Source organism: Peromyscus leucopus, chromosome 8b (assembly GCF_004664715.2).
Source record: "Peromyscus leucopus breed LL Stock chromosome 8b, UCI_PerLeu_2.1, whole genome shotgun sequence".
Taxonomy (NCBI): Eukaryota; Metazoa; Chordata; class Mammalia; order Rodentia; family Cricetidae; genus Peromyscus; species Peromyscus leucopus.
This window is the reverse complement of record NC_051086.1, coordinates 33,486,811-33,514,149: the sequence shown is the minus strand read 5'-3', so window position 1 is coordinate 33,514,149 and position 27,339 is coordinate 33,486,811. Positions and strand designations below refer to the sequence as shown.

Below are 27,339 nucleotides of genomic sequence, written 5' to 3'. Positions count from 1 at the left end.
ATGACCACAGCAATCTTATTTTAAAAAAAACAAAAACAAAAGCAAAACATTTAATTGGGGCTGGCTTACAGGTTCAGAAGTTCAGTCCCTTATCATCATGGCAGGAAGCATGGTGGCACACAGGCAGACATGGTGCTGGAGAAGGAGCCGAGCACTCTACATCTGGATCAGTGGGCTGCAGGGAGAGCGAGATAGACACTGGGCCTGGATTGAGCATTTGAAACCCCAAAGCCCACCCCCAATGACAAACTTCCTCCAACAAGGCCACGCCTCCTAATCCCTGTCAAGTAGCGCCATTCCCTAATGACCAAGCATTCAAATAGATGAGCCTCTGGGGACTATTTCTATTCAAACCACCATGACCTGTAAGATAAAAACTTGGTGAATTAGACTGTATCAAAATTCTCAACTTACTGGGCAAGATGTCACTACTGGCCTTTAATCTCAGCACTTGGGAGGCAAAGGCAGGAGGATCTGTGAATTCAAGGCTAAGCCTGGTCTACAGAGTGAGTTCTAGGACAGCCAGGACTACACAGAGAAACCCTGTCTCAAAAAGCCAAAAGAAAAAAATAGTAATAGCAATATAATAATACTTTAAACTTTCATCCTATGAAACATAGTTAAAAGAATTAAAAGAGTATTTATTAATTTAGAGAAAATTTGTAGAAGTCTGACAACGAACTTGTATTAGACTATATAAAGAACTCTCAAAAAACAAGCCAAATAGTTCAACTAAAAACAGACGAACCTGTGGGGATGGCTCTGCGGTTAACAGTGCTTGCCCTGGGAGAGCTTGAGGACCTGAATTCAAATCCCCAGAACCTGCATAGCAATGTGCAGTAGCACGGGCCTGTAAAAATGAAGTGCCTATGGCAGGATGAAAGATAAAGACAGCGAAGTCCATGGAAGCTCGTGGACCAGCAAACCCTGTGTACACAGTGGTGGCAAATAAGAGCCTGTCTCAGGCAAGGTGGGAAGGGTTGGACGGGCACCCCAGGTTGTCCCCTAACCTTCACATGTGCACGGTGGCACATGCGCCACACACACACCCCAAGGGGAAGAAAAAAGACAAAAAACAAAACAAAACAAAAAAAAAAAACAAAACCTAAGTGTGGTGTGCACACCTGTAATCCCAGCCCTGAAAAGACTGAGGCAGGAGGATCACAGACTGAAGGCCAACCTGGGCTATAGCTAGTTTCAAGCTAGCAAGACCCAGTCTCAAAAAGAAAAAGAAAAGATGGGCCAAGACTTGAGCATGCGCTTTAGCAAGCAGGCTATGTGGATGGCAGATAAGCACATGAAAAGATGGAGCAATTAGCTGAGCTGTGATGGCACACACCTTTAATCCCAGCACTTGGGAGGCAGAGGTAGCCTGATCTCTGAGTTCAAGGCCAGCCTGGCCAGAGTTTCAGACTAGCCAGAGATACGCAAAGAAACCCTGTCTCAAAAAATAAAAAGAAAGAGAGAGGGGAAGGAAGAAAGGAAGGAAGGAAGGAAGGAAAAGATGGAGCAGCATCCACCGTGTAAATTCCCATTCAGGTGACAAGCTATTCATGGAGGTGTACACCTGTGTGTGGTACATATTTGTCGAGGTGTACACCTGTGTGTGGTACATATTCGTGGAGGTGTACACCTGTGTGTGGTACACACTGCAGCTGTGGTAGGAAGATCATGATTTTGAAACCAGTCTGAACTAGGTAGCAAGTTCTGTAGCCTAAGCTACAGAGCAAGACCCTATCTCAAAAAAAAAAAAAAGGAGGGAGGGAGGGAAGGAGGAGACAAGTAGCTTAAGACAAAAGTTTTTCAGTCTGAGAGGTGTGAGCCTTTCCTTACAAAGACCGAATGTGTCTGCTTGGCATTGCCTCCAGGTTACAGCAGGCGGAAAGGGCCAGACAGGGGGCGGAGGAGCGGAGCCACAAAGTCCAGCAGGAGCTCGGCGGAAGGGTCAGCGCCCTGCAGCTCCAGCTGTCCCAGCTGCGCGACCAATGGTAAGGAGCCGGGGCGCCTGTGAGAGGTCAGCGAGAGGACTAGGAAGTGGCTTCCTGCCTTTCTTCTTGTCTCCAAGAAGAAAGAGGAGGAGATAGGCAGTCTCCCACCTGAGTTCACCCCTGCAAGGCCCGTCCGCATGAGAGGGTGTGCGCTGCTTCACAAACCAGAACTGAACAGGCAGCCTCCCGGGGCCAGCTGTGTCCCCAGCTTCCTCAGCTGGTGAAAGATGAGTCAGATCCAGCCAAGCTCACCCCTGACCCTGGTCACTCTATCCCCAGCTCCTTGGGAGCCTCCTGTCTACTGAATGTGGGCTGTAAAAAGCCAGGCGGATACTGAACTTTGTTGCCGCTCTCTGGTCCTTGTAGTCCTCAGTGTTTTCCACTCATTGGTATAAACAGCCAAGTGTGTACCTGGCAGCCCCTAATCTTTTGGGGGTACGGGCGACCCTACAGGAGGAGGCCTGGTTTCACTCCATGTCAGGGTTTTGATGTCCATGCGGCCATTCAGATGGTTCCCCCTATCTTGTGTGGTAGATGGTGGGTCTTCCATGGAAATCTCCCACTGCAACTAACTCTAGTTCACTCTTGGGCAAACAACAGCTCAGGTCTAGAGAAAGAACTGAAATCAGAAAAAGAACAGAGGCAAGCTCTCCAGAGAGAATTACAGCGTGAGAAAGACACCTCCTGTCTGCTCCAGACAGAGCTGCAGCAAGTGGAAGGACTGAAGAAGGTAAGATGGCCGCCAGTGGGCAAAGCACCGCGTCTTCTCCAGAACCCGCTGCCAAGGCCAGGCTCTCCAGTGCCTCTGTGTGGGAGCCGGGTCTGGGGCGCTGTTCCTGCCCTGTGCACAGGGCATCCATCCTAAGAGGAGATGGCAGAGGCGAGGGTAAGCCATGGAGTCAGCCACATGGGCCAGAGAGGAGCTGGAAAGAGCAGATAGAGAAGCAGAGGCCTGGGAGAGAGCCGGGCCAGCCACCCGTATACCGGGGTGGGAGTGGGGGTAGGGGGGTGCCCCCTACAGGTGGTCTTAAAACCAGCTACTGTGGCGAGCTGGTGCTGGCCTCCTGTCTGGGAAACTGTGAGGAACCAGTCAACATTTTCAGCAAAAGCCCATGCACATGACTTCTCCCCAGAGGTTGGCTGGCCATTCTTCCCAAAGCTCAAGTCATCCCAGGAGACAGGCAGAACCAGACCCTATAATCATCCCATGCTCCATTTCCTTCTGACATCACTTCAGTTCTCTGGGGTCCCCAGTGTCACTTTCAGAATGGCCTGGATCCTGTGAGCAAGTGGGTGTTGCCCTGGTGACGTTCTTGTAGAAGCAGCTCTCTCAGGGAAGCAGTATGCTCTCTCAGCTGACAGCAGTATGCTGGACTGATTTCCTGGATACCCCCATGCACCCTAACATCAGGCTCCCAGACCTACTGACCCCAGGGCAACAAAGCCAAATGTGCGCTCCCCTCCGCACAGCCTGGTGGACCAGGCAGCTGTCAGAGTAGAAATGGGTGCCGCCGTGCAGCGTGGGCCCAGAGGCCCTGCCCTGCTGTTGGGAAGAGCTTCAAGGGAAGGAAGGGGCGCAGGAGCCAGGCCAGGCTCAGAGAGGGGAGGGGAGGACACTGGACCTGAAAGGACCCAGGAAGTGCCTCTGTCACTGAACATACCCCCCTCAAGATACTTCAGTCTGCATTTGAATTCTACATACGATAGTAAGCTTTTTCATTGGCTGCCAGCTCACAAATAATGACACAGAAACTTATTAATTATAAAAGCTTGGCCTTTAGCTTAGGCTTGTCCCAACTAGCTCTTATAACTTAAATTAACCCATTTCTATTAATCTACACTCTGCCAACTTCATTGCCCCTCTTCCATCCCACACCTCCTGTTTCCTCCCTGTGTCTGGCTGGCGACTCAGCCTGTCTTCTTCCCAGAGTTCTCTCTATCCCCGGAAGTCCTGCCTAGCTATTGGCCATTCAGCTCTTTATTAACCCAATCAGAAGACGCCTTGGCAAAGACATATCTTCAGTGTAAGCAAATGTTCCCAACAGCATACCACACAGCAGGCTTGGTGATGCCATCAGCAAAGGGGGCAGAGACACAGTTCCTCACTGTCACTCACAGCAGCCTGGGGGTTTTGAGACAGGGTCTTTCTGTGTTGCTCTGGCTGGCCAGAAACTTTATATATATAGAGAGAAGACCAACCTTGAACTCACAGAGATCCGCCTGCCTCTGCCTCCCAGATGCTGGGATTAAAGGGGTGCACCACCATGCCCAGCCCTTTCATCTTTTAGAGACCTTGACCTTGACAAATCCAGGGTTTGGTGAAGAAAAGAATTCCAGGACCAACCAGTACAAAGCAGTTGGAGGGTTTTGTTGTTGTTGTTGTTGTTGTTTTGGTTTTTTTGTTTGTTTGTTTTTTGTTTTGTTTTGTTTTTTTGGTTTTTCGAGACAGGGTTTCTCTGTGTAGCTTTGCGCCTGTCCTGGAACTCACTCTGTAGCCCAGGCTGGCTCGAACTCACAGAGATCCATCTGTCTCTGCCTCCCTAGTGCTGGGATTAGCAGTTGGAGTTTTATTAAAGGTCTTTTAGAAATATTTTATTAAATGTATTTAGTGTGTGTGTGTGTGTGTGTGTGTGTGTGTGTGTGTGTGTGTGTACATGAGTGTGCACGTGTGGAAGTGAGAGGACAGCTTACAGGTATCAGTTTTCTCCTTCCACTCTGTGGATTTAGAAGTCAAATCAAGTTGTCAGACTTGGTGGAAAGTATCTTAACCCACTGAGCCATCTCCCATACCCAGAGACTTTTTTTTTCTTTTTCTCCCAAGGAATTTTAAAATAGACTTTAGAGCAGGGCGGTGGTGGCACACACCTTTAATCCCAGCACTTGGGAAGCAGAGGAGTTCAAGGAACCAGAACAGCCAGGACTACACTGAAAAACCTAAAGTAATTAATTAATTCAATAGAATGAAATAGACTTTAGAGCCCATGGGGTGGCTAAGCAGACAAAGGAGCTTGCCTCTAAGCCTGCCCACCTAGGTTCGATCCCTGCAGTGCTCAGGGTAAAGGGGAGAACAGAGTCCTGAAGGTTACCCTCTGACCTCCCCGTATGTGTGCCCTTACCCATGCAGACACACAAAGAAGTAAGTGTAAAAAAAAAATTTAAAGCCACTTTTGAAGGACAGTCGTGGAAGGGGCGTGACTTGTGTTTTGTTTTGTGACAGGGTCTCTTGTAGCCCAGGCTGATCTTGAACTCAGTATGTAGTAGAGGAGCACATTGAGCTCCTGATGCTGTCTCCACCTCCAGGAACTAAGATCACACAACGCCTTACTATATCCAGCCCAGATAACTGTGCGTTTAAAACCCAGCCTTTAGTGGACAAGCAAAGCCTTACTTGTCCGTTGGAGTAACTGTTTTTGTGTGTTTAAGACAGGGACTATATGGACAGGGTCTCACCATGTAGACCAGACTGGCCTGGACTCACAGAGATCCACCTGCTTCTGTGTCCCGAATGCTGGGGTTAAAGGCGTGAAGTATATGCCACCAGGAACAGCAAGTGCAGCGCAACCGCCCCCCTGTTTGGGTTTTGGGTTTTAGAGACAAGGTTTCTCTGTGTGACCCTAGCTGTCTTGGAACTCACTCTGTAGACTAGACTGGCCTCGAACTCAGAGATCTGTCCACCTCTGCCTCCTGAGTGCTGGGATTAAAAGTGTTGGCCAACATGCCCAACCCAGGTAACTCTTCTTAACTGACCTGAATGTATCTCATCCCTGTCCTGTACCCTTGGATCCATCTTAGAACCACTTGTAGTGGTTGTTTGAGAGGGTCCCACTGTATCATCTGCCCATAGCGGGTATGAAGTTATCCACAAGAGAACCCTCTCTTGGCTGATATTCACGCAACAAAACTATTCTTTGCTTCTGCAAGACATTCTGATCTCCTGACCACACTGGTTACTAAACATTTAAAAAAGGAAAATGTAGTTGTGTGTGACATGTGGCTTGTCTATTTCAGGAGCTACGGGAGCTCCAAGATGAGAAGGCGGAGTTACGGAAGGTCTGTGAGGAGCAGGAGCAAGCCCTCCAGGAAATGGGACTGCACCTCAGCCAGTAAGAGCCACCCCCATGCAAGGCTAGATCTGTGCACCTTCCAGGCCTGGTGCTGGAAGAGCTAGCCAGGAAGCCTCGCAGCTCTTCCTCATGACCTCAGGAAGCCAGGCCGTAGGAGGCAGCTGTGTGACCCCTAGTCCCTTGAGGATTATTTTCTCCTGTGACCAGACACTGGTGTATCTGGCACCTGGCAGGGCTAGCAGGAGAAAAGTTCCTCTTGCTCCACCCATGACCAGAGCACTGGAGAGTTGTGACCTTTAACTGCAAGGATGCATGTAGCCAGAAGAGGTTTAGAGATGGGAACCAAATGAGAGAAAGCTAGAAAAATTCAAGAAATATGAGAATGTACATAACCTTTTGTTTTGTCTGGAAAGTTGGAAGGTCTCCTATTTTGTTTTTTAAATAGTTTATCTTTATTATTTTTGAGTGGTGAGGTGGTATATTCACATAAGTGCTGATGCCCTCAGAGGCCAAAGGCATTGGGTTTCCTGGAGCTGGAGTTACAGGCAGTTATGAGCCACCTGACGTGGATGCTGGCAGCTGAACTCAGGTCCCCTAGAGCAGCAGTGAGTGCTCTTAACTACTGAGTATCTCCAGCCCCAAGGTCTCCTACTTTGCTGTGCGAGTGTAATACCAGAGAGTGTTTTAAGACAATCTTACGATGTATCTCAGGCTAGCCTTGAACTTGGCCTTCTGCAACCTCCATACCAGGATTAGAGCATGCACCACCATGGCTGATAGAAGGTCTCCTGTTACTAAGAAAGGAGAATGAATGTTCTGGCTTTGGCCTCTTTCAGGTGCATACAAAGGCTGCTCATTCTCTGTTCTCTCCCAGCATCTTTCTGGAGATACACAGGGCTACTGTTGGGCAATATACCGCTCTGACCCCTAACCCTCTCGCATGCCCCACACTGCTTTCTCCTGACCCTGTACTTGGTGTGTTCTGCCCTTTTCCCCACCCCAGCCTACTCTCCCTGAGCAAACACAAGGCCAAGTGTCTGTCCCATGCCAAGCACGGGTCAACTCCTTGGGCAGCCCAGGAGCACTCTCCAGAAGCAGATGTGGAGCTGGCTGGAGGGGACTACTTGGGTTTATACCTGGGACTCTCTTCTTCCTGTCCCCACACTGGATGGACACAAAGCAGAGTCAGACCCAATGGTCCTCAAAGATGTCAGTGATTTTCTGACTCTGGGCATGTCTCAGTGCTACCACCTGATCTAGCTTTGGAATCCTATCTGGAGATACTCAGTCACCGTGTCTCTCAGAGCCAAGCCGTGTGGCTGTAGCAGAGTTAGGTGTACATGCAACCCAGACAGGATCGCCCAAGTAGCCACATTCCCCCGTCTTCCCTTCCTGCAAGCCCATGCTGGCACAGCCTCTGGTCCAGTAAGTCGGCTAAACTTTTTCTGCAGCTGGACAGGGAAGGGGCTGTCTGCTGGTCATTAATGAAGGCCACAGTGGTCTTCTGAATGTTCTGGTGCTGTTTTCTAAGGAGCAAATGCTTTATTCTCAGCTATAGGAACATTTGCAGTTTCTGTATCTTGGGGACTTGTAGACACTCCCCAAGTTGTTTCCTAGAGGTCTGTGTGGACAGGCTACCATCTTGACCTGGTCTCCCAAGGTCTGTCCATGGGACAGCCTCTGGTCCAGCCAATCTGCTGGCCTTTTTCTACAGCTGGACTAGAAAGGGGCTACCTGCTAGTCATTAATGAAGGCCATGGTGGTTTTGAGTGTTCTGATGCTGTTTTGTAAGCTCTGGCTTAATTCACCTGTCTCTCAGAAACCACTTGACACCTAGAAATCTAAGACATTTAGACTAACCAGCTTTTAAGGCCCCAGGTGTGATAGTACACACCTTTAATCCCAGCACTGAGGAAGCAGAGGCAGGCAGATCTCTGTGAGTTCAAAGCCAACCTGGTCTACATAATGAGTTCTAATACAGGACCATAGTCAGACCCTGTCCCAAAAAGGGGGCAGGAGCTGTTGCCAGGCATGGTGGTGGACACTGTTATTCCCAGCATTTTGGGAGGTAGAACCTGATAGGTCTATGAGTTTGAGGCTAGCCTAATGTTCATATCGAGCTCCAGGCCAGCCTGGAACCTGAGACTCTGTCTCAAAAGCGTGAGTAAAAAATAGAAATAAGAAAGGGCTCTGGTACCGGGGCTGCTGTCACGTGTCCCTGCATCAGCCTGCAGAGCACCTCTGAGCCTGGGGTGGGGCGGACCTAAAAGGCCTTTGCCAGTCATGTTAGTACATACCAATAGGAAATACTAAAGAGGTGGAGGCAGGAGGATCACCAAGCTGAGACCAGCTTGAACTACTCCTGGGACTGGGAAGGTGCCTCATTGGATAAAGCACTTACTTGCCATACAAGCATGCATACTGGAGCTTGGATCCCCGGCAGCTACATAAAAAAGCCATCCAGTGTGGTGATCCACCTGTAATCCCAACACTCAGTAGACAGAGATCCCCCAGGTGAGGTGGCTGGCTCTACTAGCCAAGTCTGGGAGCTCCGGCTAAGGAAAGTAGAAGAGTGATCAAGGAAGATACCAACATCTTCCTCTGGCCTCTACATATGCATTTGTACCCATATGACATATGTGAACAAGCATGTGCACATACATACACACCACACATACACACAAAAAAAAGTCCAAAAGGTTTCCCTAGATCACCAGCATGTAGAGTTTCATTTTGTTTTGTTTTTGTTTTTTTGAGACAGGCCTTCTCTGTATTGCCCTGGCTGTCCTGGAACTTGCTCTGTAAACCAGGCTGGCCCTGAACTCACAGAGATCCACCTGCCTCTGCCTCCCTGAGTGCTGAGATTAAAGGCGTAGTGTTTCATTTTTGCAGAAGCAGTTCTACCAACCTAAACCTTGTTCAAATCTATCTTTATGTGAAGGAATTGTTCATCCATTAAAGGATGGAGAGTTAGTGGAGCCTCCCAGCCTGCCCCTTCTGGACGTGCAGTGGGCTGAACAACCTCCAAGAAGCTTGGAGATTGAGGTCTCTACCGAGAGCGGCAGCTAGGCCAGGACTTCCTGGCCTTACACAAGTACATTAAATGCAGGGACAGCTACCCAGAGAAGCCAGAGCTAGACATCCGGAGCTCATTCGCCAGCCTTCTTGTTTGTTTGTTTATTGAGACAGGGTTTCTCTTTGTAGCCCTGGCTGGCCTGGAACTCACTTTGTAGACCAGGCTGGCCTGGAATCACAGAGATCAGGCTGCCTCTGCCTCCTGAGTGCTGGGGTTAAAGGTGTGCGCCATCACGCCCGTCTCATTCGACACTCATAAGGGCAACCACTTTGTCCTTCTTGACCCTCGTGGGCTTGCAAGTCTGCTCTTAAGCCACATGGTCCCAGGTTTAGCAGACACATGAGCTGGGGCGTGAATAGACAACCTCAGGTCACACAAAAATGGGAAGCACTTGAAAAGAACCAATGTTTTACCCAGCAGTGATGGTACACCCCTGTAACCCCAGCACTTGGGAGGCAGGTGGATCTCTGTGAGTCCAGGCTAGCCTGATCTACAGAGCCAGTTCCGGACAGCCAGGACTGTTACACCGAGAAACCCTGTTTTGCCCCCTTCCTACTCCAGTGTTCCACACACAGCCGTAGTCACTACTTTAGCTGTGCCGCAGTCTGTCCTGCTAAAACAATTGCCTTTTTTCTTTACAGGTCCAAACTAAAGATGGAAGACATAAAGGAAGTAAACAAGGCACTGAAGGTATCAAAGTTACTTATATGAGCAAAGTCACTTACACTGATCGCAGTGGAGAACACCTGTATCCTGGTACTCCAGAGGCAAAAGCCCTTGACCTCTGGATTCAGGGCCAGCCTGCCTAGCCTACATAGCGAGCTCCAGGCCAGCCAGGGTTACACTGTCGAAAAATAAAATAAAGACTGCTTACTGTCTCCCCCACAGTGGTGACAACACAGTATCACAGGCATGTCTGAGATGGCCGCAGGTGGACAGGCATGAGCTGGAGGCTGACTCTTCTGCTGGCGGTTTCTCTAAGCCCCAGCTCTTGGTAGGCACTGTGCCCAGTGGCTGTCTCTGACCTGCTGTGTGCTCGAGAAGGTAGCAGACAGTGGAGCTCTGTTCTGCACACACAGGGGGCCGGGAAGAGAGGCCTCGCCCGCCGCCCGGTTGCCACAGCAGAGCAGAAAGAAGCTGAAAGGCAGAAGGAGGCCCTTCACGGTGGGAGGCCAGGCTGTGCAGCCCCCTCCAGCCCAGCAGGTGTATGGATCCCCAGCTGCTCCTGCTCTTTAAATGAAGGCCCTTGATTATAACTGTTGTGAGCTGCAGGCTTCTGTGTCTTGCCATGCAGTATTCCTATGACAGTGGCAGCAGACAGCTCCCGAGGGCCCCAGCAGCCTGCTTCTCGGGCACAGTGAAGCATGTGGCAAGGGGCCCTTGACCCCTTTGATCACATACAGAATTCCTAAGGGATGATACTTCCCAGATCAGTTTTTCCCTGGTAAAAACTTGCAAAACACCCTTTTCCAGAGCCTCCTTTTCTCTTAGGTAGTGCAGCAAGCTATTTCCCAGAGCCGCTGAGGATGCAGGGCTGGGTGGGCAGAAGAGCTTCACTGAGCCCGAAGGCATTCCTCCCCTACACGTTGTCTCTCTGTAGAGGTCCACATCACCTGTTTGAGCCTAGCTTGGATCTGGCTAGCCTTCCCTCCGGCCAGTTTAGCTAGTCATGGGATCCTGTCTCAGGCTGGGCCTGGGGTTGCAGGCACCACTGTGACTGAAGTGACCTCAGGTATAAAGGGGCAGGGGAGCGGATCAGCCGTGATGGCGGCCAGGATGCTGAGAGCAGACACTTCGTTAGGATTTGTGAATGCCACCTGCCGCCAGTGTGACGGAAAGGCTCCATCATTCCTCTGAGGCTACATCTGGTGAAACAGCAAGGCCTCCCAAGAAAATAGGGACAGTCACAAGACAGTGGATGCAGCCACCAGGGGCTGACAGGAGGTGAAGTTCTCAGGTCTGTTTTCTTCCTCAGGGCCACACATGGTTGAAAGATGATGAAGCAACCCACTGTAAGCAGTGTGAGAAGGAGTTCTCCATTTCCCGGAGAAAGGTATGTAGCGGCCACTTCCGCCCCAGATTCTCCTCCCGCTTCCGAAAAGCCTGTCTCTGCACCGCAGCTATGCCTGTTGGTCGGCTGGAGGCCCTGGCCCCACGTCCTTTAATGACCGACTTGCTTGGAGCAGAGTGGCTTCTCTGTGGCGCTGCCGGGGCGGGTGTACCCTGGCAGCCCTCTGTGGGCAGCAGGACCGGTTAGTTACCTGACTGACTCAGGCAAACCACCATAGGAAGCTGAAAGGTGTCAGGTCAAAAGAACCTCACTGGGTGAACTGCGCCTGTGTCTACCCATGTAGCCTGCTGCAAGGCTCTAGTAACAGAAAGTCCTGGGTGCCTTTTTGGTCCATGGTAGTGGGAACTTGAACTGCCTCATCAAAGACCAACTGGACAGAGAATGGGCTTGGAAAAGTGCATAATCCTGGGCACTTAAGGGATCATCACTACACAGGGAGGTTTACCCCCCGAGCCTATACACGGCTGTGGGCTCACCACCTCTCCACTCCCATCCGTAGCTTTCATCTGTGGGAAAGAGAAGCCAAAGTGCCAAACTAAGTTAAGTTCAGAATAGGAAATGACCTCCATTTGTCAAGACTTGCTGAAGGCTGAGGCAGCAGAGTCTGGCCATCCCGCCGTGAACAGTCTTGTGCAGTCCAGCCTAATTGTCCATAGAGCCAGGAGCAGAGGCTATCCAGGCTGAGCTTGGCGTCCATCACATGCCCAAAGAACCCAACACTGCCAGGAGTGGTGATGATGTCTTTAATCCCCACTGTCAGGAAACAGGGACAGAAGCAAGTTTCATGCCAGCCAGGGGACACATAGTGAGACCTTATCTCCCCACCAAAAAAAAGGGGGGGGTTGGGGATTTAGCTCAGTGGTAGAGCACTTGCCTAGCAAGCATAAGGCCCTGGGTTCGGTCCTCAGCTCTGGAAAACAAAAATAAAAAACCTAACTCCATTAAGTACCAGATTCTCGGCCCGTTTATAAACCACCGCTGTCTGCCCCAGTCAGGGGAGGCTGTCTGAGAGCATGTTGAGTCTAAGACATGGCCCTTAGAGAAGCCAGGCTTTACAAAGCAGAGTAGGTGTGGGGTTGCGTCTCCCCCGTTGTCTTGACGGCCTTTTTCCTGTCTTCCAGCACCACTGCCGAAACTGTGGCCACATTTTCTGCAACACGTGCTCCAGCAACGAGCTGGCCCTGCCCTCCTACCCGAAGCCAGTGCGCGTGTGTGACAGCTGCCACACCCTGCTCCTGCAGCGCTGCTCCTCCACGGCCTCCTGAGGCCGGCAGCCACCCGCAGGGACCTTAACCTGCTGACCTCCATCCTCAGAGTGGAGGAAAGCCTCAGGTACAGTGCCAAACTCTGCGTCTCCAGAGACCTGCCCGGGCCCAAGAGAATCACAGGAGAGAATGAAGCCCTCACCAGGCTGTCAGCCTCTGAGGACAGCGCCGGTGGCAGCTGAGCATTTGTCCACGGTTCGTGTGGAGCCAGCTCCTCCGGTCTGACACGTCTGTGTCCTCGGTTATGTCCTGGCTTTGGGACAGGTGGAACTTCATGATTTTGCTACTGTCACTTCCACTTTTCAAAGGATTAACCTGTTCTGCAGCAGTTGCACTGGTACAGCATCCTCTCTTTCCTACCCACATCCCATAGAAACCTCGATTTCTGCAGTGCTTTGAACTCATGGGTCTGTCAGTGTGCCTTGTCTGCTTCCACACCCAGCATTTGCCATCATGCCCCTGTCAACACCTACCACTGGCCCTGCAATAAAATCCTTTATTTTTCACTCTTGTACAAAGTGCTGGCCTCCAGCTCGCCTGTGGAGGGCGCTGCGAGGCCTGGGGAGGAGGGCCTGCTGGGTTTGAGCTCTTCGGCTGTTGTGTTGCTGGACTCAGGCTGCTCCACCCAGGTGGACCAAGGCCAGGGTAAAGGACCTCCCTCAAGCCTGTCACCAAAGTCCAAATGCCTATTTTCCCAGATGCCTGACTTGCAGTGGGGTTACATCCTCATGACGATCATGTAGGAATGAGCCAAGAATGGCCACTGTACACCTCACTTAGCAAGCCTTGGAAGTGCTAGGACATTGAGCTTGCAAATAGGCAGACTCAGCCAACACAGCTCCTTTTTGTTTTGAGACAAGTCTCAAATAGCCAAATGCAGCCAAGGCTGGCCTTGAACTGATCCCCTTGCCTCTACCTCCCAAGTACTGGAATTATAAGCATGTGCCACCATATCCAGCAAAACATACAAAGCCTGTTTTATAGGTGTTGGATTATCTCACTGATTTCCTGAAAACTGGGTATGCAAGTACGTCTACACCATGGCAGAGCTGAGCCGCACATCAGAACCATCTAGCTACATGGGACTTGTGCTAGCACAGATGTCTGTGGCCATGCAGACTGTGCCATCTTCTCAGGGTCCCACCCAAGTGCAAGTTCACATACCCATCCCACTCAGGCCAATGGCCTCCGACTTCGTTGGGCAGGCATGGGACGGAGGCAGACAAGTACCAGAGTGCAAGGTTAGATTAGATGGCAGCTTCCTAGAATGAGTTCTCTCTACCATGTGACTTCCAGGGATCAAACTGGGATGACTAGCCTTGGCAGCAAACACCTTTACCTAATGAGTCATCTTGCTGGCCTGAGACTCTGAAGGCTGAAATAAGTATTGTAACATCCGTCAGACAAGGCAGCCATCCACCTGTCTCCCAGCCCTGTACTTTTCCACCCTTCTAGACCTAATACCTTGTTCACAGTTGACACCTTACTTCTCACCAACTCCCTGACCTGGTTTACTGTCCAGACTCTGCCCCAAACCAACCCAGGCCTATCTCACCTTCCCCAACTTGTCAGTACTGGTTCTGGTGCTTTACTTTCAGCAAGGTTCCCCATGTTCTGCAGATGAGAAACAAGAGGATGTTGTTTCTCATCTGCCTTCCCCAAACCCCCATTTACCCGAAGTCCAACAGCAAGGACTGTGCAGCCAGGATTTAAAACCAGGCCTGAGCAGCTCCAACCCTGTTCTAAACTGCAGGAAGTGAAAAGGGCCAGCGGAGTCTACTCCTTCCCTGCCTGAGCCCCTTTCCTAACCTCAAACAGGACCAATTTCCCACTAAGTTCACATCCCACTGTACTGCCCCCAGTTCTAATTAAGTCTGTACCTTTTTGGTATACCCAAGTTAGGCTCCAGCTTTCTGGGGACATTAGTCAAAGCACTTCACTTCTGAGTGTCACATCTTTCATCTGCACACAAAAGAGGAAGGAAGCAAGGTAACACCTATTTTCATGCTGCTGCTCAGTAAAAGTCCCACCATCTGGCACACACATGTTCAGGGTTTTGGGGTTTTTTTTTCCTCCATCATCCCTTGTCCTCCCAACTTCAACTCCACCCACCAAGTAACACAATATTCAGTAAATTATTCATAATGGTTCCAGGTCCCAAGTCACCAGTATTTAGCTGCCAAGTCTAGGTAATGCTTCAGTTACTGGTTTGATATGTAACCTTCCAGCCTGAACAGAGGAACATGTGCTCTACAGTAGTGCTGTTCGAGCATAAATGTAGAGACAGATCGTGACAGACTAGACAGATTTTGTAACATTTGTGTGCAAAGGCCACAGGTATCTATCTGCCTACCTCTGCTCTGCTTTCCTAGTGCTTGGACTAGAGGGCATGTGCTACGATGCCTATCACTGAACTTTAAAGTTCGTTTTTCTTGTCTATGAGTATACCATCTTGCAAATGGAGGTCAGAGGACACTTAAGGGAATTGGTTCTGCTTCTCCCAGTCATAGCTACACAGTAAGATCCTGTCTCCAAGTTGTTGGGGTTTTTTCCCAAGGTAGGATTTCTCCCAGAGTGGTGGTGGTGCTTTTTTTTTTTTTTCTGTGTAGCTTTGCACCTTTCCTGGAACTCACTCTGTACACCAGGCTGGCCTCAAACTCAAGAGATCTGCCTGCCTCTGCCTCCGAGTGCTGGGATTCAAGACGCCACTGCAGGATTTGAGTTTGAAGCCAGCATAGTCTATAAAGCTAGTTCCATGATAGCCAGGGATAGAGAGAAACTTTTTTCAGTGCTTTGTCTCTTGTCCCTTTATCAGCCCCAATTGTCCTGGAACTTGCTCTGTAGACCAGGTTAGTCTCCAAGCACACAATCCACCTGCCTCCACCTCCCAAGCACTGTTAAAGGAATGAGCCACAACTGCCAATGTTATTAATGGCACCTTATTTCCAAGTGGATGTGGCTGGACACACCTTGCATATTCCTAAAGCATCTGAGGGCTAAGGGTCTAGCTCTGTGGTAGACCTTCAGCCAGGTGTAAGGTCCTGAGTGTGGAGGGATGCAGCACACACATAACCAGCATTCAGGAGGCTGGAGACCAGCCTGAGGATTGGAGACCATCTCAAGAAAAACTCCAACCAGTAAGAAAACATTTATGGATATCCTAGAGGATGACACGGTGCCCTTGCTCTGGCACTTGTTCCAGCCATGCCTGAAAGCCCCCTCCCTTTGTTTTGGTTTTTCAAGACAGGGTTTTCTGTGTAGCTTTGGTGCCTGCCCTGGATCTCACTCTGCAGACCAGACTGGCCTTGAACTCAGATATCTGCCTGGCTCAGCCTCCCAAATGCTGGGATTAAAGGTGTGTGCCACCACCTGGCTGAAAATCTATTAAGACATACAGTGAGCACTGGTCCTTGTGTGCCTTGTACTCAGTGGAATAAGTTATAGGCTGTTCAGACAAGATCCAGTGCAGCCAGGCTCAATCAAACTAAGACCAAACAGCCAGGTTTACTTTCAGTTTACTTGGCACTGGAAGGAAGTCTGAAGACATCTAAACAGCAGCCTCAGCCACCCAGCCTTTTTGTCATAAGAGACATGGACCTATACCCCAGGCAGGAATAAAACACCAACAAAGTCTACATGACACCGAAGCACAGACAAGAAAATATGTAGCTTTTAAAAGGAAGATTTATTTGACAAGGTTCACTTAGCGCAATACACCTAAAAGGAAATCACAATACAATGAAAGACTTAAATCAAGGCCTCAGAATTTCATACAAACACCAAGACCAAAAATCCTAAAGTAAATGATATTGCGTCTCAAAATTACTCCATTAACTTAAAAAAAAAGGGGGGGAAAGCTTTAAACTCACGTGCCTTACAGGTTTATCAAATGAAATTAGAACAAACATGCCAAATGTTTCACTTTAATTGTAGACGCAGCTCCTATATTGAGTTTTACAAAAAAGCATGTCTTTTCAACATGCACCAACAGTGTTCAATGTAATGTATGTATAAGAGCAACATTTAACATAATTCAACTGCTTTAACCTAAATACGCTTACTGCTTACGTACATCCTACAGTAACTAGAGAAAAGCTGGGAATTGTTTAACAGTTACAGTTCACTCAACTTCACTGTATCATCCTAGGTGACTATGTTCAACATTGAACTGTAGTCCTTTGAGTGATGCCAATGTTCACTTAAGAGGAAGCATCAATCACAAGGCTAGATTGCAAAACTGTTAAACTGAAGTTTAAAAAAAAAAAAAAATGACCAAGAGTCAGTGATCAAAATCAATTACATTCCCCATCCACCACTCATACTGGACATGCTAGACATCCCTCCCATTCCATTCACGCCCATAGATGCACGGCTTCCGCTACTGTAGTAGCTGCTGTTCACTGCTCCTTGGCTACCTGCAAAGAGATCCATTTGACAAGTTAGGAATGGTGTCAAATAATCAATTAAATAAAATAACATTCCAAGAAAAAGTTTAAAAGGTATACGAGTGCAAATGGCTGCTGTCCAATTGGCGAGGAGCATGTTTAGGAAAAGGGAATCCCGACTCCAAATAAATCTCAGTTAAACCCTTTTCTCTGCAGTACCAACTTGCCAGACTCTTGTGCTACCATTTTAAGTGGATTCTTCAGGATCAACGTGGAAATTTTAAGTTTAAAGGAAAACTAGTGTTTTTCAAAAATTGCAAAATTACTTCCAGTTTTTAAAGCTAAACAAAAAGCACTAAAAAAAATTTACCATAAACATGTACCATGTGTCCATCGAATGGTGTGCATGAATAGGGAGCACAGGGGAAGTCTTTTGCTTTGCCTATTCATGGTGGGCAAGAAGTGAGAAGACAAAAGTTGGACTAAAGGCAACTCACTGTGCCCAAAATGGCAGCCTCCATGGAATCAAGTCAGAGTCACTGACTACTATGTAAAGTGTTATCACAATATTATCAGTATTTGCTATTGGGAATTTAAATTATATTTTTTGAGAAAATATTTACCTATGCAATGTTTGATTGAAAATCACTGGAGTTTTCCTGTAAAACTTGGTCTGCAAAAGGATTTTGTAGGGTAAGACTATAATACCAAAATCACCATTCTTTAGACCAATTGAAAAAAAATAAAACCATCCCTAGGTTAACCACTAATAAAATACTGTCCTGAACCCAACCACCACTAATATTTAAAAATATTACCCTCCATCAAAAATTTAATCCTACAGCAGAAAAGCAAACTAATGTTTTAATAAATGAATATAGTTGATTTCTGGCTTGACAGTGTTCCAAAATTGCAGTGACTAGAACTCATAACATTCCCCTCCTCCCAATAACTGTTTCTACAAATTATGCTATTAAGAATTATAAAAAATATCCATTTAATAACTCACTCTCTTTAAAAAAGGAGCCTGTAATATCCCCAACTAAAACCAACTTAAAACTTACTCTAGGTATATAAAAAAACCAAACTTACCATATCCACTCATGCTGCTCTGGCCGCCGTAGCCACCTCCATAACCACCACTCAGCTGCTGGCTGGCTGGGCCACCGTAACTGGACTGGTTTGCTGTTAAGTTAAGAGAACATTAGAGCTTTGCTCTTTATCCAATGTGGTACCGGGTGGTACCGGGCTTGTAATTCTATGTCTATAATTTTCCAGTCTTGATCTTATATTACTGTCTCCTGCCTACTATCTATGACAAGACTGATTGTCTATGACCAGATTAACCTTTATATTTATCATCTGAGCTAGTCAATTGTTTATAAATTAAAGTGTTGAGGACTAAATACACATGATTCACTAAATAGAAGCATTTTTTGATGATCTTATGAAACTTTAGGGGGTTTCCCCCCTTAGCTTGATATATATTTAGATATGTCACTATACAGGTATCAGTTAACACCTAGTTAATCATGCCCAACTAATTATGTTCCCAAAATAAAATTTTTATTCCTGTATTTTTGCTAAGTATTTTAGACTTACAATTTAGATACTGTAACACATTCAATTCAATAGTCCCCTCCCCCAGACAAAAGTACTTATATTTAAGTAATCTACCCTAAGCAGCTTTGTTATTTACAAGATTTTAGTAATACAATAATTACAAAATTTGCTCAATTTCTTTGCCTAAATCTGTTTACTAACTTAAGATTATTATAACTTAAAATTATTATGCTAACAAACTCTTATGCTAATTAATTATATACTAACTTAGCTTATTATCTACTTATACAGATATAAATGTTTTGGTTTTTAAAAAAACTAACGATATTTACACAAGCCCATGCCTCCCATCATTTGGCTACCATAAGCACCACCGCTTGCTCCTGCTGTAGAATTCAAGAAGAGTTCTACATATCTGTGTTCTGAAATGAGAAAAAAAAAAGTTTGAAAATGTTTGTTGGTAAAAGAAAACAAGCAATTTAAAAGTAATTTGTGAATCACAAAAAATTCCCATGTTAGTTAAGAACTCTCTAGCTTTCTTTCTTGTTAAAGATTTATTTATTATGTATCCAGTGTTCTGCCTGTGTGCCAGATCTCATTACAGATGGTTGTGAGCCACTATGTGGTTGCTGGGAATTGAACTCAGGACCTCTGGAAGAGCAGCCAGTGCTCTTAAATCACTGAGCCATCTCTCCAGCCCAAGAACTCTAGCTTTCAAAACACTCATCTGAACTACCAATTAAGGACAAACTTAAGATTATATCCAATCACAAATCCCCAAATAGTTTTAAAAACCTAAACTTTTTTCAAAACATCTAAGCTACCCCAATCAAATCTCTCCTATAAATTCTTACTATTAATTAATTATACCTTCTACTCTAAATGCTAGTCACTTAACTGCCTCAGGTTACAAGTGCTTTAATTACACTTACGCATATTTGCTTTATCTTTTGACATAGCTGCAACAGCATCTTCATGGGTCGCAAACTCGACATCTGCTTCACCAGTTACTCTGCCATCAGGTCCAATCTCAATATGTACTCTCACAGGATTGAGTGGTGAAAAAAACTAAAATACAAGTGATTTCAAAAAAATTAATTTTTAAATCTAAATTTTATTATGATCACCCCACATTTGTACTGCTGTACTATTAGCTGAGGTGAATTTATCTGGACACTTACATTATAAATGTCATTCTCAGTAGCTCTGTATGGTAATCCCCGCATGTGTACACAGTGTCCCGTTGTACTCTGGAAAGTAGAGCCACCATCCCCGTATCTGTGGTCAGACATTCCTGAAAAACAATAATTGAGGTCTAGATGGACAAGTGTGTAAGTACCCTTGAACTGAGAAATTCAATTCTTACCTTACCTCTTCCAAATCTATCCGAACCAAATCCATAGCCATCATTATAGCCATTATAATCATCATAGCCTCCGTAGCCTGAAAGATAAGACATACAATTAGTTACCAAAAAAAAAAAAAAGCCCACCTAGACAAAAGTGGTTCAACCTTGCATATAATGGCACATACACACCTCCACCATAAGCACCACGCCTCATCCTCTCAAAACCAGCTCCTCTGCCAATGCTGTTATACCCTCTGCCAGCCCCAGGTCTGTCATAGGGACCTGGTCGCTGCATGGCCATAAGTTTTCGTGGTGGATCATAATGAGTTCTAACTTCAGCTCGACTGCTCTTAAATATTTCAATATACCTAAAGCATTGTCCAAAAGGAAGGGGGATGGGGAGGGGAGAGAAAACATTAGTTCATGTCATACAGTTACTTAGTAGTTATACAAGAAAAACAATTTAGTCATAGCCATGAAACTGACTAATATTTAAAGCCAGATTTCTTACATTTGCATAGGCAATGACCAGAAATTCACTCAAAAGACTATTTATACTTTATAGAAAAAAAAAGAAAAACAAAAAAACAACGAACTCCTCTGAGGCAGAGCCCAACCTTAGAGGCAGAGGAGTATTACAAATCAATGGTTTAGGAGGGAAGAATTCCACTCAACTTTCAATATTTCAACTCTTAAATCCTTTGGCAGCATGTATAGCAAGTGGGCTAAAAAGCCAGCCTCCACCAACAGTCTAGCCCACACTACACACTTCTTTTCGCCAATACCCAGCCTATGCTTTTAGTAGGAATCAGCATAGGTAAAAAGCGCATGCTTCAATGAAAAATAGTCACAAGCAAAGAGAATAAAACCTTTTGTGACAATTTCTTGAAAGCTATGCTTATTAATACATATGCAGAATATTTATACAGCAAGAAAGTTTGTTGCATTTCAACTTTAAAAACAAGATCAGAAAGTATCACATTTTCTTATGGTAATATTAATTTCCTATGTGGGTGTTATTACAGCTAAAGACAGGTTTGCATTAATTTTTTTTTTTAAAGCCATAGTCTCTCGACTCTATTGATTGGGGTTAATAATCTAAAGAGTCCTACAAAATTGTAAAGATGGCCCAAATAAACTAGGGATAATTTTAAAACCTAAAATTTAGTTTGAATGAAATACATGAACTATAAAGAATTTATAATTTATAGCAGGTTATCGATTGACTGGGAATAGGAAATGGGTTATTTCCTCCTCCTAAGCAGAGAGAATATGGATTTAATTGTTTACCATAAGAAAAGTGACATATCCAACCAACCATCCATCCCCACCTGTGCCCTATTCTTTCCTTGTGTTTCTTTAGAGCCTTTTCAGCTATTTCCTGTGAAGCAAACTGCACGAAGGCCTCCCCCGTACTCCTCCCCTGGAAGTCCACCGGCAATGTTATCCCATTTGGCACGATTTCCAACCCTTCAACCCAAGGACAAATAACCCCAGTAGGGGGGCAATATTAACATCACAAGCCCAGAAATGATTCTTCTTATAGCTTTAAATAAACCAGAATTTTAACTTTAGGTGAATGGTATGCTTTCAACAAGTACTCTTAAAATATGCATTGCAATAATAAGAAGTTCCACTATTAACAAATAACTCAATTCTTAACACACCCAAGGCACAATATATACATTAAAAAAAAAAACTTGATACTCCAGAGGGTGAATTAAGAATTAAACAATTAAAAACATTTTAATCTATGCAACTTAATAAAATTATACAAAATTAAAAAATTTTAAGCATTAAAATAACAGTTTAAGTAAAACAAGACACCTTTTAACCTCATTATATACTTCAATTCTTTAAGTTATTGGAACTTCAAGCTTAAAATTACACATTTAAACATTAATGTAAAAAAATTGAAAACATTACTTAAGAATCATAATTGACAAACATACAAACTAAACTTTCAACAATTAACTATCTACACAGCAATCATGCACTCTTATATGCTCTAATAGTAGTATGATTCACTTCTGGAAATTCCGTCTATGAAAAATCCTTCCCGTGGATACATTCCCAAGCTTACAAAAAGGCCTTAAAGCACTTCCCTAGAAGATATGAAATTATGTTCATATTTAACGTTGACAGATAGCATTCAATTCTCACCAATTTAGATAAAAAACAAAACAGACTTGATTTCAAACTAATAATATATTACGAATTGATACATATCTAAGTCAAAGTTCTAATACATATGCTAAATAAAAACCATGAAAGGATTTAATTCCATTTATGACATCAAGAGTATTAATAAAGATTTAACATTCTCCTAAACATGCAATCCTATCAGCTTGTCAACATAAAAACATTCAAATACTTTAGGCCCAGAACTTTAGAATACTATCTATACTGTTTCTTACTGAGATTATAAGCATTCAACCTACACTTGCTACATTTGACTTCTAACAGGCTAGCTAAGTCAAATTCATTTCATAAAAATTTACATACAGAAAATTAAACTAATTGATTATTTCTGGTCCCTTGACTCAAAAGTTATCTTACAACAAATACAATAAAGTATAACAATTTAAACTCACACTAATCTAATGTTAAAAGAGCTTACCTTTAACTTGAAGTACTTTGCTAAACAGCAATATGAGGAAGTAGTTAAGATGGTTGAGTAGAATCCTCAAAGGTCTACTCTGAACTACAATACTAAATATAGGCAAAGTTAACACTTTGGAAGTACTTCTAATTTCCACCTTTAAGATGGGCTCAAGTTACTTGAAGGTCTCCAGGAAAAAAATGTGAATTCAACAACAACAACATATATTTAACAGCCTACTTAAGTACCTAGAACTACTCAACTTTTAAGTCTAATACTAAATCATGTCGCCAGAAGCTGCCATACCTCACTGCTCAGCAACAAACAGGACTACATACCTGAGAAAAACTGAACAATTTCTTCCTTGCTACATCCAAAAGGGAGTCCTCTAAGCCGTACAAAGCCATCATTGGCCGTGTCAGGACTATTTGGACCAGTATGCTTCAACACCCAATCCATTTCAACGTTGTTTGACTTGAATACTGAAAAAGGTGCTTAGAATTAGTCAATTAAGCTAGAGATCAAAGTTCAGATTTCCTGGGCTTTTAGATAACTAGGAAGAGCTGCCATAAACTCCCTTAGATGACCATTTTTCCATGCGGTCAAATACCTAAAATTCAGAAGGGGTAAGACCTCTATGTGTTTAAACATTTACTGTTACTAGGGCAATGTAAATCAAACCTTCAACATATCTGTGTCCCATAGTTTCTCTGTCTTTTTTCAAGGCCAATTTGACTTCATCTTCTGATTCAAGTTCAACAAAAGCCTCTCCACTCGGTCTGCCTTCTCTGGTGTAGATGAAACGAATACCTTGGGCCCCATTTTGAATTTTGCAGTCTGAAAAGAAAACAACCGTTAATACAGAATTTAAAACCTAAAAGCACGTAGGAATTATACAGATGAAATGCATATTCATGTCACTACAAAACCCACCATGTGTTAAGACTAAATTGACCAAGCATTCCCACTATCAAATTACTGCAGATACATTCCTAATTCATCAAGATAACTCAATACTCAAAAGCAAGTTCTAAGGAAGTTATAGCCTTGTCTTCAAGTTTCCACTCAACATTTTATTGTTTTTTGAGACAGGGTTTCTCTGCATAGCTTTGCACCTTTCCTGGAACCTGCTTTGTAGACCAGGCTGGCCTTGAACTCAGATGTGCCTGCCTCTGCCTCCCAAGTGCTGGGATTAAAGGTGTGTGCCAAAACCGCCACCACCGCCCAGCCCACTAAACATCTTTTTTGCAATCTTTTAGAATAATCTCATTGGGCCGGGCGGTGGTGGCACACGCCTTTAATCCCAGCACTGAGGCAGAGGCAGGTGGATCTCTGAGTTTGAGGCCAGCCTGGGCTACCAAATGAGTTCCAGGAAAGGCACAAAGCTACACAAAGAAACCCTGTCTGGAAAAACCAAAAAAAAAAAAAAAAAAAAAAAAAGAATAATTCCATTGGATCTGGCGACTTCAGTGTTTTCTGGCTTGGGCCAGCCCAATACTCACCTGAAAGGGGATCATTGTTAACTACTAATGGCTCCAAGTTACACAGCTCAAGTCAAACCCCGTCGGCAACTGCCCCCTGCAATTGCTTCCAATACACATGTTTTACAGGCAGTTTTCTGTTACCACAGCTGAATTCAGATAGTAAGGTCAACACTGTAAGTACCTTTCCACAAAACTTTTCAACTTTTTCCACATAAAACTTTCAACTAGTCTTCTCTTAAAACAGTGGGAACATGATTCTGGGAGAAATTATTCAGGAAGCCTATATGTGTTTAAAAAAAAAAAAAACCCTCTACAGTGCTAAAACTTCTTTGGGTTCGACGTCCTCAATTGTGAAGGGAGCAAGATTATGAAGTAACTAGATCTAGAACACGATTTGATTACCAAATCTTAAATTACGAAAAATTAACTTTCTGATTCAGAACGCCCCTTTTCAAATGAACATATACGAAATGCAGTAGGGCTTCTAGACAGAATACTGTCACTTGTCCAACTGTTTTGTTTGAGGGAGGAGAAATAACATCTTTTCCCTGTTTACACTTGTGGAAAAAGACAACTTCAGAAGGCATGGATTGGTGCTTAGAGGCCGCAAAGACGAAGAAGAAAATTTCCATCGGGGCGCCAGCATCCCCCAGGGGAGAAGGGGGGGAGTCGGATTTCGCAATTACCATTGCGTAACAGCGGGCAGCAGGGCGCGAGCAGCCGGGGGAAGAACGGCTGGTGCCCGCGACCCGCTAGGGGGAGCCCGAGAGGCCGCCCCGCCCCGCCCCAGCCCAGCCGCGGGCCCCGCTGACAACTCCCGCCTCAAACTCACCGGAAAAAAAGCGCTGCACCTCGTCCGCGGAGCAGGACCAGGGCAAGCCCCGGACCTTCACCACGAAGCCCTCTCCACCTTCCGCGCCCAGCATCATCGTCTCTTCGGGGGTCCTGGCGTCGAAACAGACTGCAGGGCGGCGGGGACGGGGGCGGGGGGTGTGTTAGGGACCCCTCCGCCAAAGAGTCCCTTACACGGCCCTCCCCCTTCCAGGCGCCCTGCGGGACCGGGGCGCCGCGCTGCTGGGAGCCCCGCCCGTGCAGAGCCCCGAGCCCCGGAGACTCAGCGCATGCCACCCGGCCTCCGCTAGCGACCCGATGCCCGAAGCCACCCCGCGTGCCCGGCGTGGAGGGCCCCAAGCGAAGGAGACCCCGGCCTAGAGCCACGGTGGAGGCAAGGAAATGGCGGCCGCCGCTTCCGCTCCGCCTCCTCAGACACCTCACACAATAGAAGCGGCGCGGCCTGCAGGCCTAGGCGGCGCTGCCACGCCGGCCGGACCCTCGCGGCTCCCGGGGGCAGCCTGAGCTGGCCCCGGCCCCCCCAGGTTATAACCTAGGTTCAGGGACACGCAATCGTCACGAAAACAGGCGTCGGAGCGGGGCTCTGGCAGCACACGAAGACGGACCACCACTCACCTCCACACAAACCCTCGGCGTGGCTGAGGAGAAATGATTAGCGGGCGCCTGCGCAGCCTAAATAAAGCCCTCCGAACAAGCTCTGCGCACGCGCACCCTGTGGCCTGCCCCGCCCACCGGCGTCACACAAAGATTAGACGCATGCGTAATACCAGACACCGGGCCCTCTCCCGCCGTCCGATTATTGCACGCATGCGTTTGGGCCCAGCCCTCTTCATAAACGGGCCGGGGTTTTTTCTGCGCCTGCGCCCTTTTGCAACTCTTGCGCTTGGCGTCTGAGCGGTTTATCGTTTTGCTTCATGCGCATGCGTCTTCCTGCAAACCGTTCTCTAGACATACCCGCCAGCGTGGGGGAGGGGAATGGCGGCGATCACCCCCCCTGTAGGGCCTGGCTAGGAACCCAGAGTTCTGGTTTGCAGAGGTGGTTGTTCTACCCTTAATCCGCAGCTTTTCACCTGCTCCTGTGGGTTTTGAAAGACAGCCCGGGGGGGGGGGGGGGCGGGAAGGGAGCCCCACCCTTTCTGGCCTAAACTGGTGGCAGATAAAGAGCCGGGTGGTGCCAAGCATCCTCTCGATGCCGCCCCGCCCCTGCGCCCAAAGCCGCGGTCACCGCGGGGGGCCTGGGGCGGGTCCCCTTACCTGCCGCTTTGGGGGACTCAGCCCCCGTCCCGCACGGGCTGCAAGTGCCCGAGCCAGAGTCTTGCACCCCACTTAGCCCAACGAACTCGCACTCTGCGAACCCCTCGCCCTTCCCAGGGCCGCGGGCCCTCGCACGAGAAGTGCCCTGTGGGCTGCGCCTCGCGAGTGCAGCCTGAGTCGGCCAGGGGAGCGCAGGACTCAGCCCCGGAGCGCTGCGCCAGACCACTGAGCCTCTTTCCCAGGGAAGACACCGAGGTCCAGAATGCCCCCGGGTCACCCCGAGTGCACAATAGTGGGTAACGTTACTGAATTCAGGCAGCACTGCAGAAAGCGGATGATGCCCCGAGTCTCCGGATTTGACTCTCTGAATTTGACTATCTGACGCACCCCAGCCAGCCCCAGTAGAAATTAATAATGAGACAGTGTAGGGACGGTGCCACAGGGGTATCACAATTGGTAAACCTGTGAGTGCCATCACAAGAGGTTGCAGGCGAAACACGTTTTCCTCCCAAGTGCAATATCGAGGAGACCAAATCTGGTTTGGACAGTTTGGTAAAAATGGAGAGCCCTGCAGTGGTGGCGCACGCCTTTAATCCCATCACTAGGAAGGCAGAAACAGGCGAATCTCTGAGTTCGAGGCCAACCTGGTCTATAGCGCGAGTTCCAGGACAGCCAGGGTTACAAAGAAAAACCCTGTCTCGAAAAAAACAAAAATGGAGGAATCAAAGGAAAGTGCGCAGAAATGCGGGCAAAACTCGGCCCTTTAAGCTTGCGCAAGGGGGTTAAGTATACAGGAGGGCATCATAAGCCTTCAGCGAGAGAGCAACAGGAGCTGTGTAACGTGAAACTTTAGGTGTAAGGGAAACTCAGACGAAACAGTCAGAGAGAATAACGGTGCATGACCTCATCTGCAGAGGATCTAGAGAAGACGGAAAACTCTAGCTGAGATCATTGAAAGGTGAGACTCCCCAAGTCTTCCAGCCAGAAGGTTGGTTAAAAGCAAGAACTCAAGCCCAAGAGAATTGCGACTTCAAGATCTGCCTGGGCAAGAGTGAGTTCAAGGCAGCCTGGGAAATTTAGTGAGAACCTGCCTCAAGAAGAAGGCTGGAGAAATCTTAGTGGTAGAGTGCTTGCCTAGCACATCTCTCCCACATCATGAAACTTCTTGAGACATGAAATAGATTGCCCAAAAAAAGGACTCTTTTTTTTCCTCTGAGCCATCTCTCCAGCCCCCAGAGTGTTTATTTATACAGAATTTAATTAGCAGGGATACATTCATGATGTTCCAAACCATAGATCATATCATTTTTGGTTTTGGACATGTGTTTCGCTTCCTTTTGCTTGTCTTTTAGTCATCATTAATAAACTATGGCAGAACAGAGTTATT

The 27,339-nt window shown here is 46.7% G+C and overlaps 2 protein-coding genes across 6 annotated transcripts in view; one reads left to right on the top strand and one right to left on the bottom strand.

The window, feature by feature from the left end:
• Nucleotides 1-12,970, top strand: part of Rufy1 (RUN and FYVE domain containing 1) — a 50,492-nt gene extending 37,522 nt beyond the window's left edge. For both annotated transcript variants that reach the window (XM_028855000.2, XM_037201613.1), the window contains exons 13-18: nt 1,869-1,988; nt 2,589-2,718; nt 5,997-6,091; nt 9,770-9,818; nt 11,104-11,181; nt 12,321-12,970. In XM_028855000.2, coding sequence (XP_028710833.1) covers nt 1,869-1,988; nt 2,589-2,718; nt 5,997-6,091; nt 9,770-9,818; nt 11,104-11,181; nt 12,321-12,464 — 616 coding nt within the window. In that variant the 3' untranslated portion in view covers nt 12,465-12,970. The remainder of the gene's footprint in view (nt 1-1,868; nt 1,989-2,588; nt 2,719-5,996; nt 6,092-9,769; nt 9,819-11,103; nt 11,182-12,320) is intronic.
• A 3,160-nt stretch (nt 12,971-16,130) lies between these two features.
• Nucleotides 16,131-25,421, bottom strand: Hnrnph1 (heterogeneous nuclear ribonucleoprotein H1). 4 transcript variants are annotated; one of them, XM_037201514.1, is made up of 13 exons: nt 25,314-25,421; nt 24,679-24,807; nt 23,044-23,199; nt 22,701-22,844; nt 21,092-21,230; nt 19,950-20,128; nt 19,784-19,855; nt 19,594-19,706; nt 19,345-19,480; nt 18,745-18,834; nt 17,942-18,034; nt 17,473-17,522; nt 16,131-16,879 (listed from the first exon to the last, which is right to left on the bottom strand). In XM_037201514.1, exons 2-12 carry the CDS (start codon nt 24,773-24,775, stop codon nt 17,473-17,475), a joined length of 1,269 nt encoding a protein of 422 aa, XP_037057409.1. In that variant the 5' UTR covers nt 24,776-24,807; nt 25,314-25,421; the 3' UTR covers nt 16,131-16,879. The 4 variants fall into 4 exon arrangements, with proteins under 4 accessions (XP_037057409.1, XP_028710825.1, XP_037057408.1 ...); XM_028854992.2 differs by having other exon boundaries at nt 19,594-19,727; nt 25,314-25,420; XM_037201513.1 differs by lacking the exon at nt 17,473-17,522.
• Nucleotides 25,422-27,339: the final 1,918 nt, after the last annotated feature.

What these genes read in the sequence shown, in the direction of transcription:
- Hnrnph1 (XM_028854995.2), bottom strand. Translation starts at nt 24,775, where the DNA reads ATGATGCTGGGCGCGGAAGGTGGAGAGGGCTTCGTGGTGAAGGTCCGG. An exon ending in GGTGCAGCGCTTTTTTTCCG is followed by an intron (nt 23,200 to 24,678) that starts GTGAGTTTGAGG and finishes TTTTCTTTTCAG; the next exon opens with ACTGCAAAATTCAAAATGGG. An exon ending in CTGAGAATGACATTTATAAT is followed by an intron (nt 19,481 to 19,593) that starts GTAAGTGTCCAG and finishes CTTGTATTTTAG; the next exon opens with TTTTTTTCACCACTCAATCC.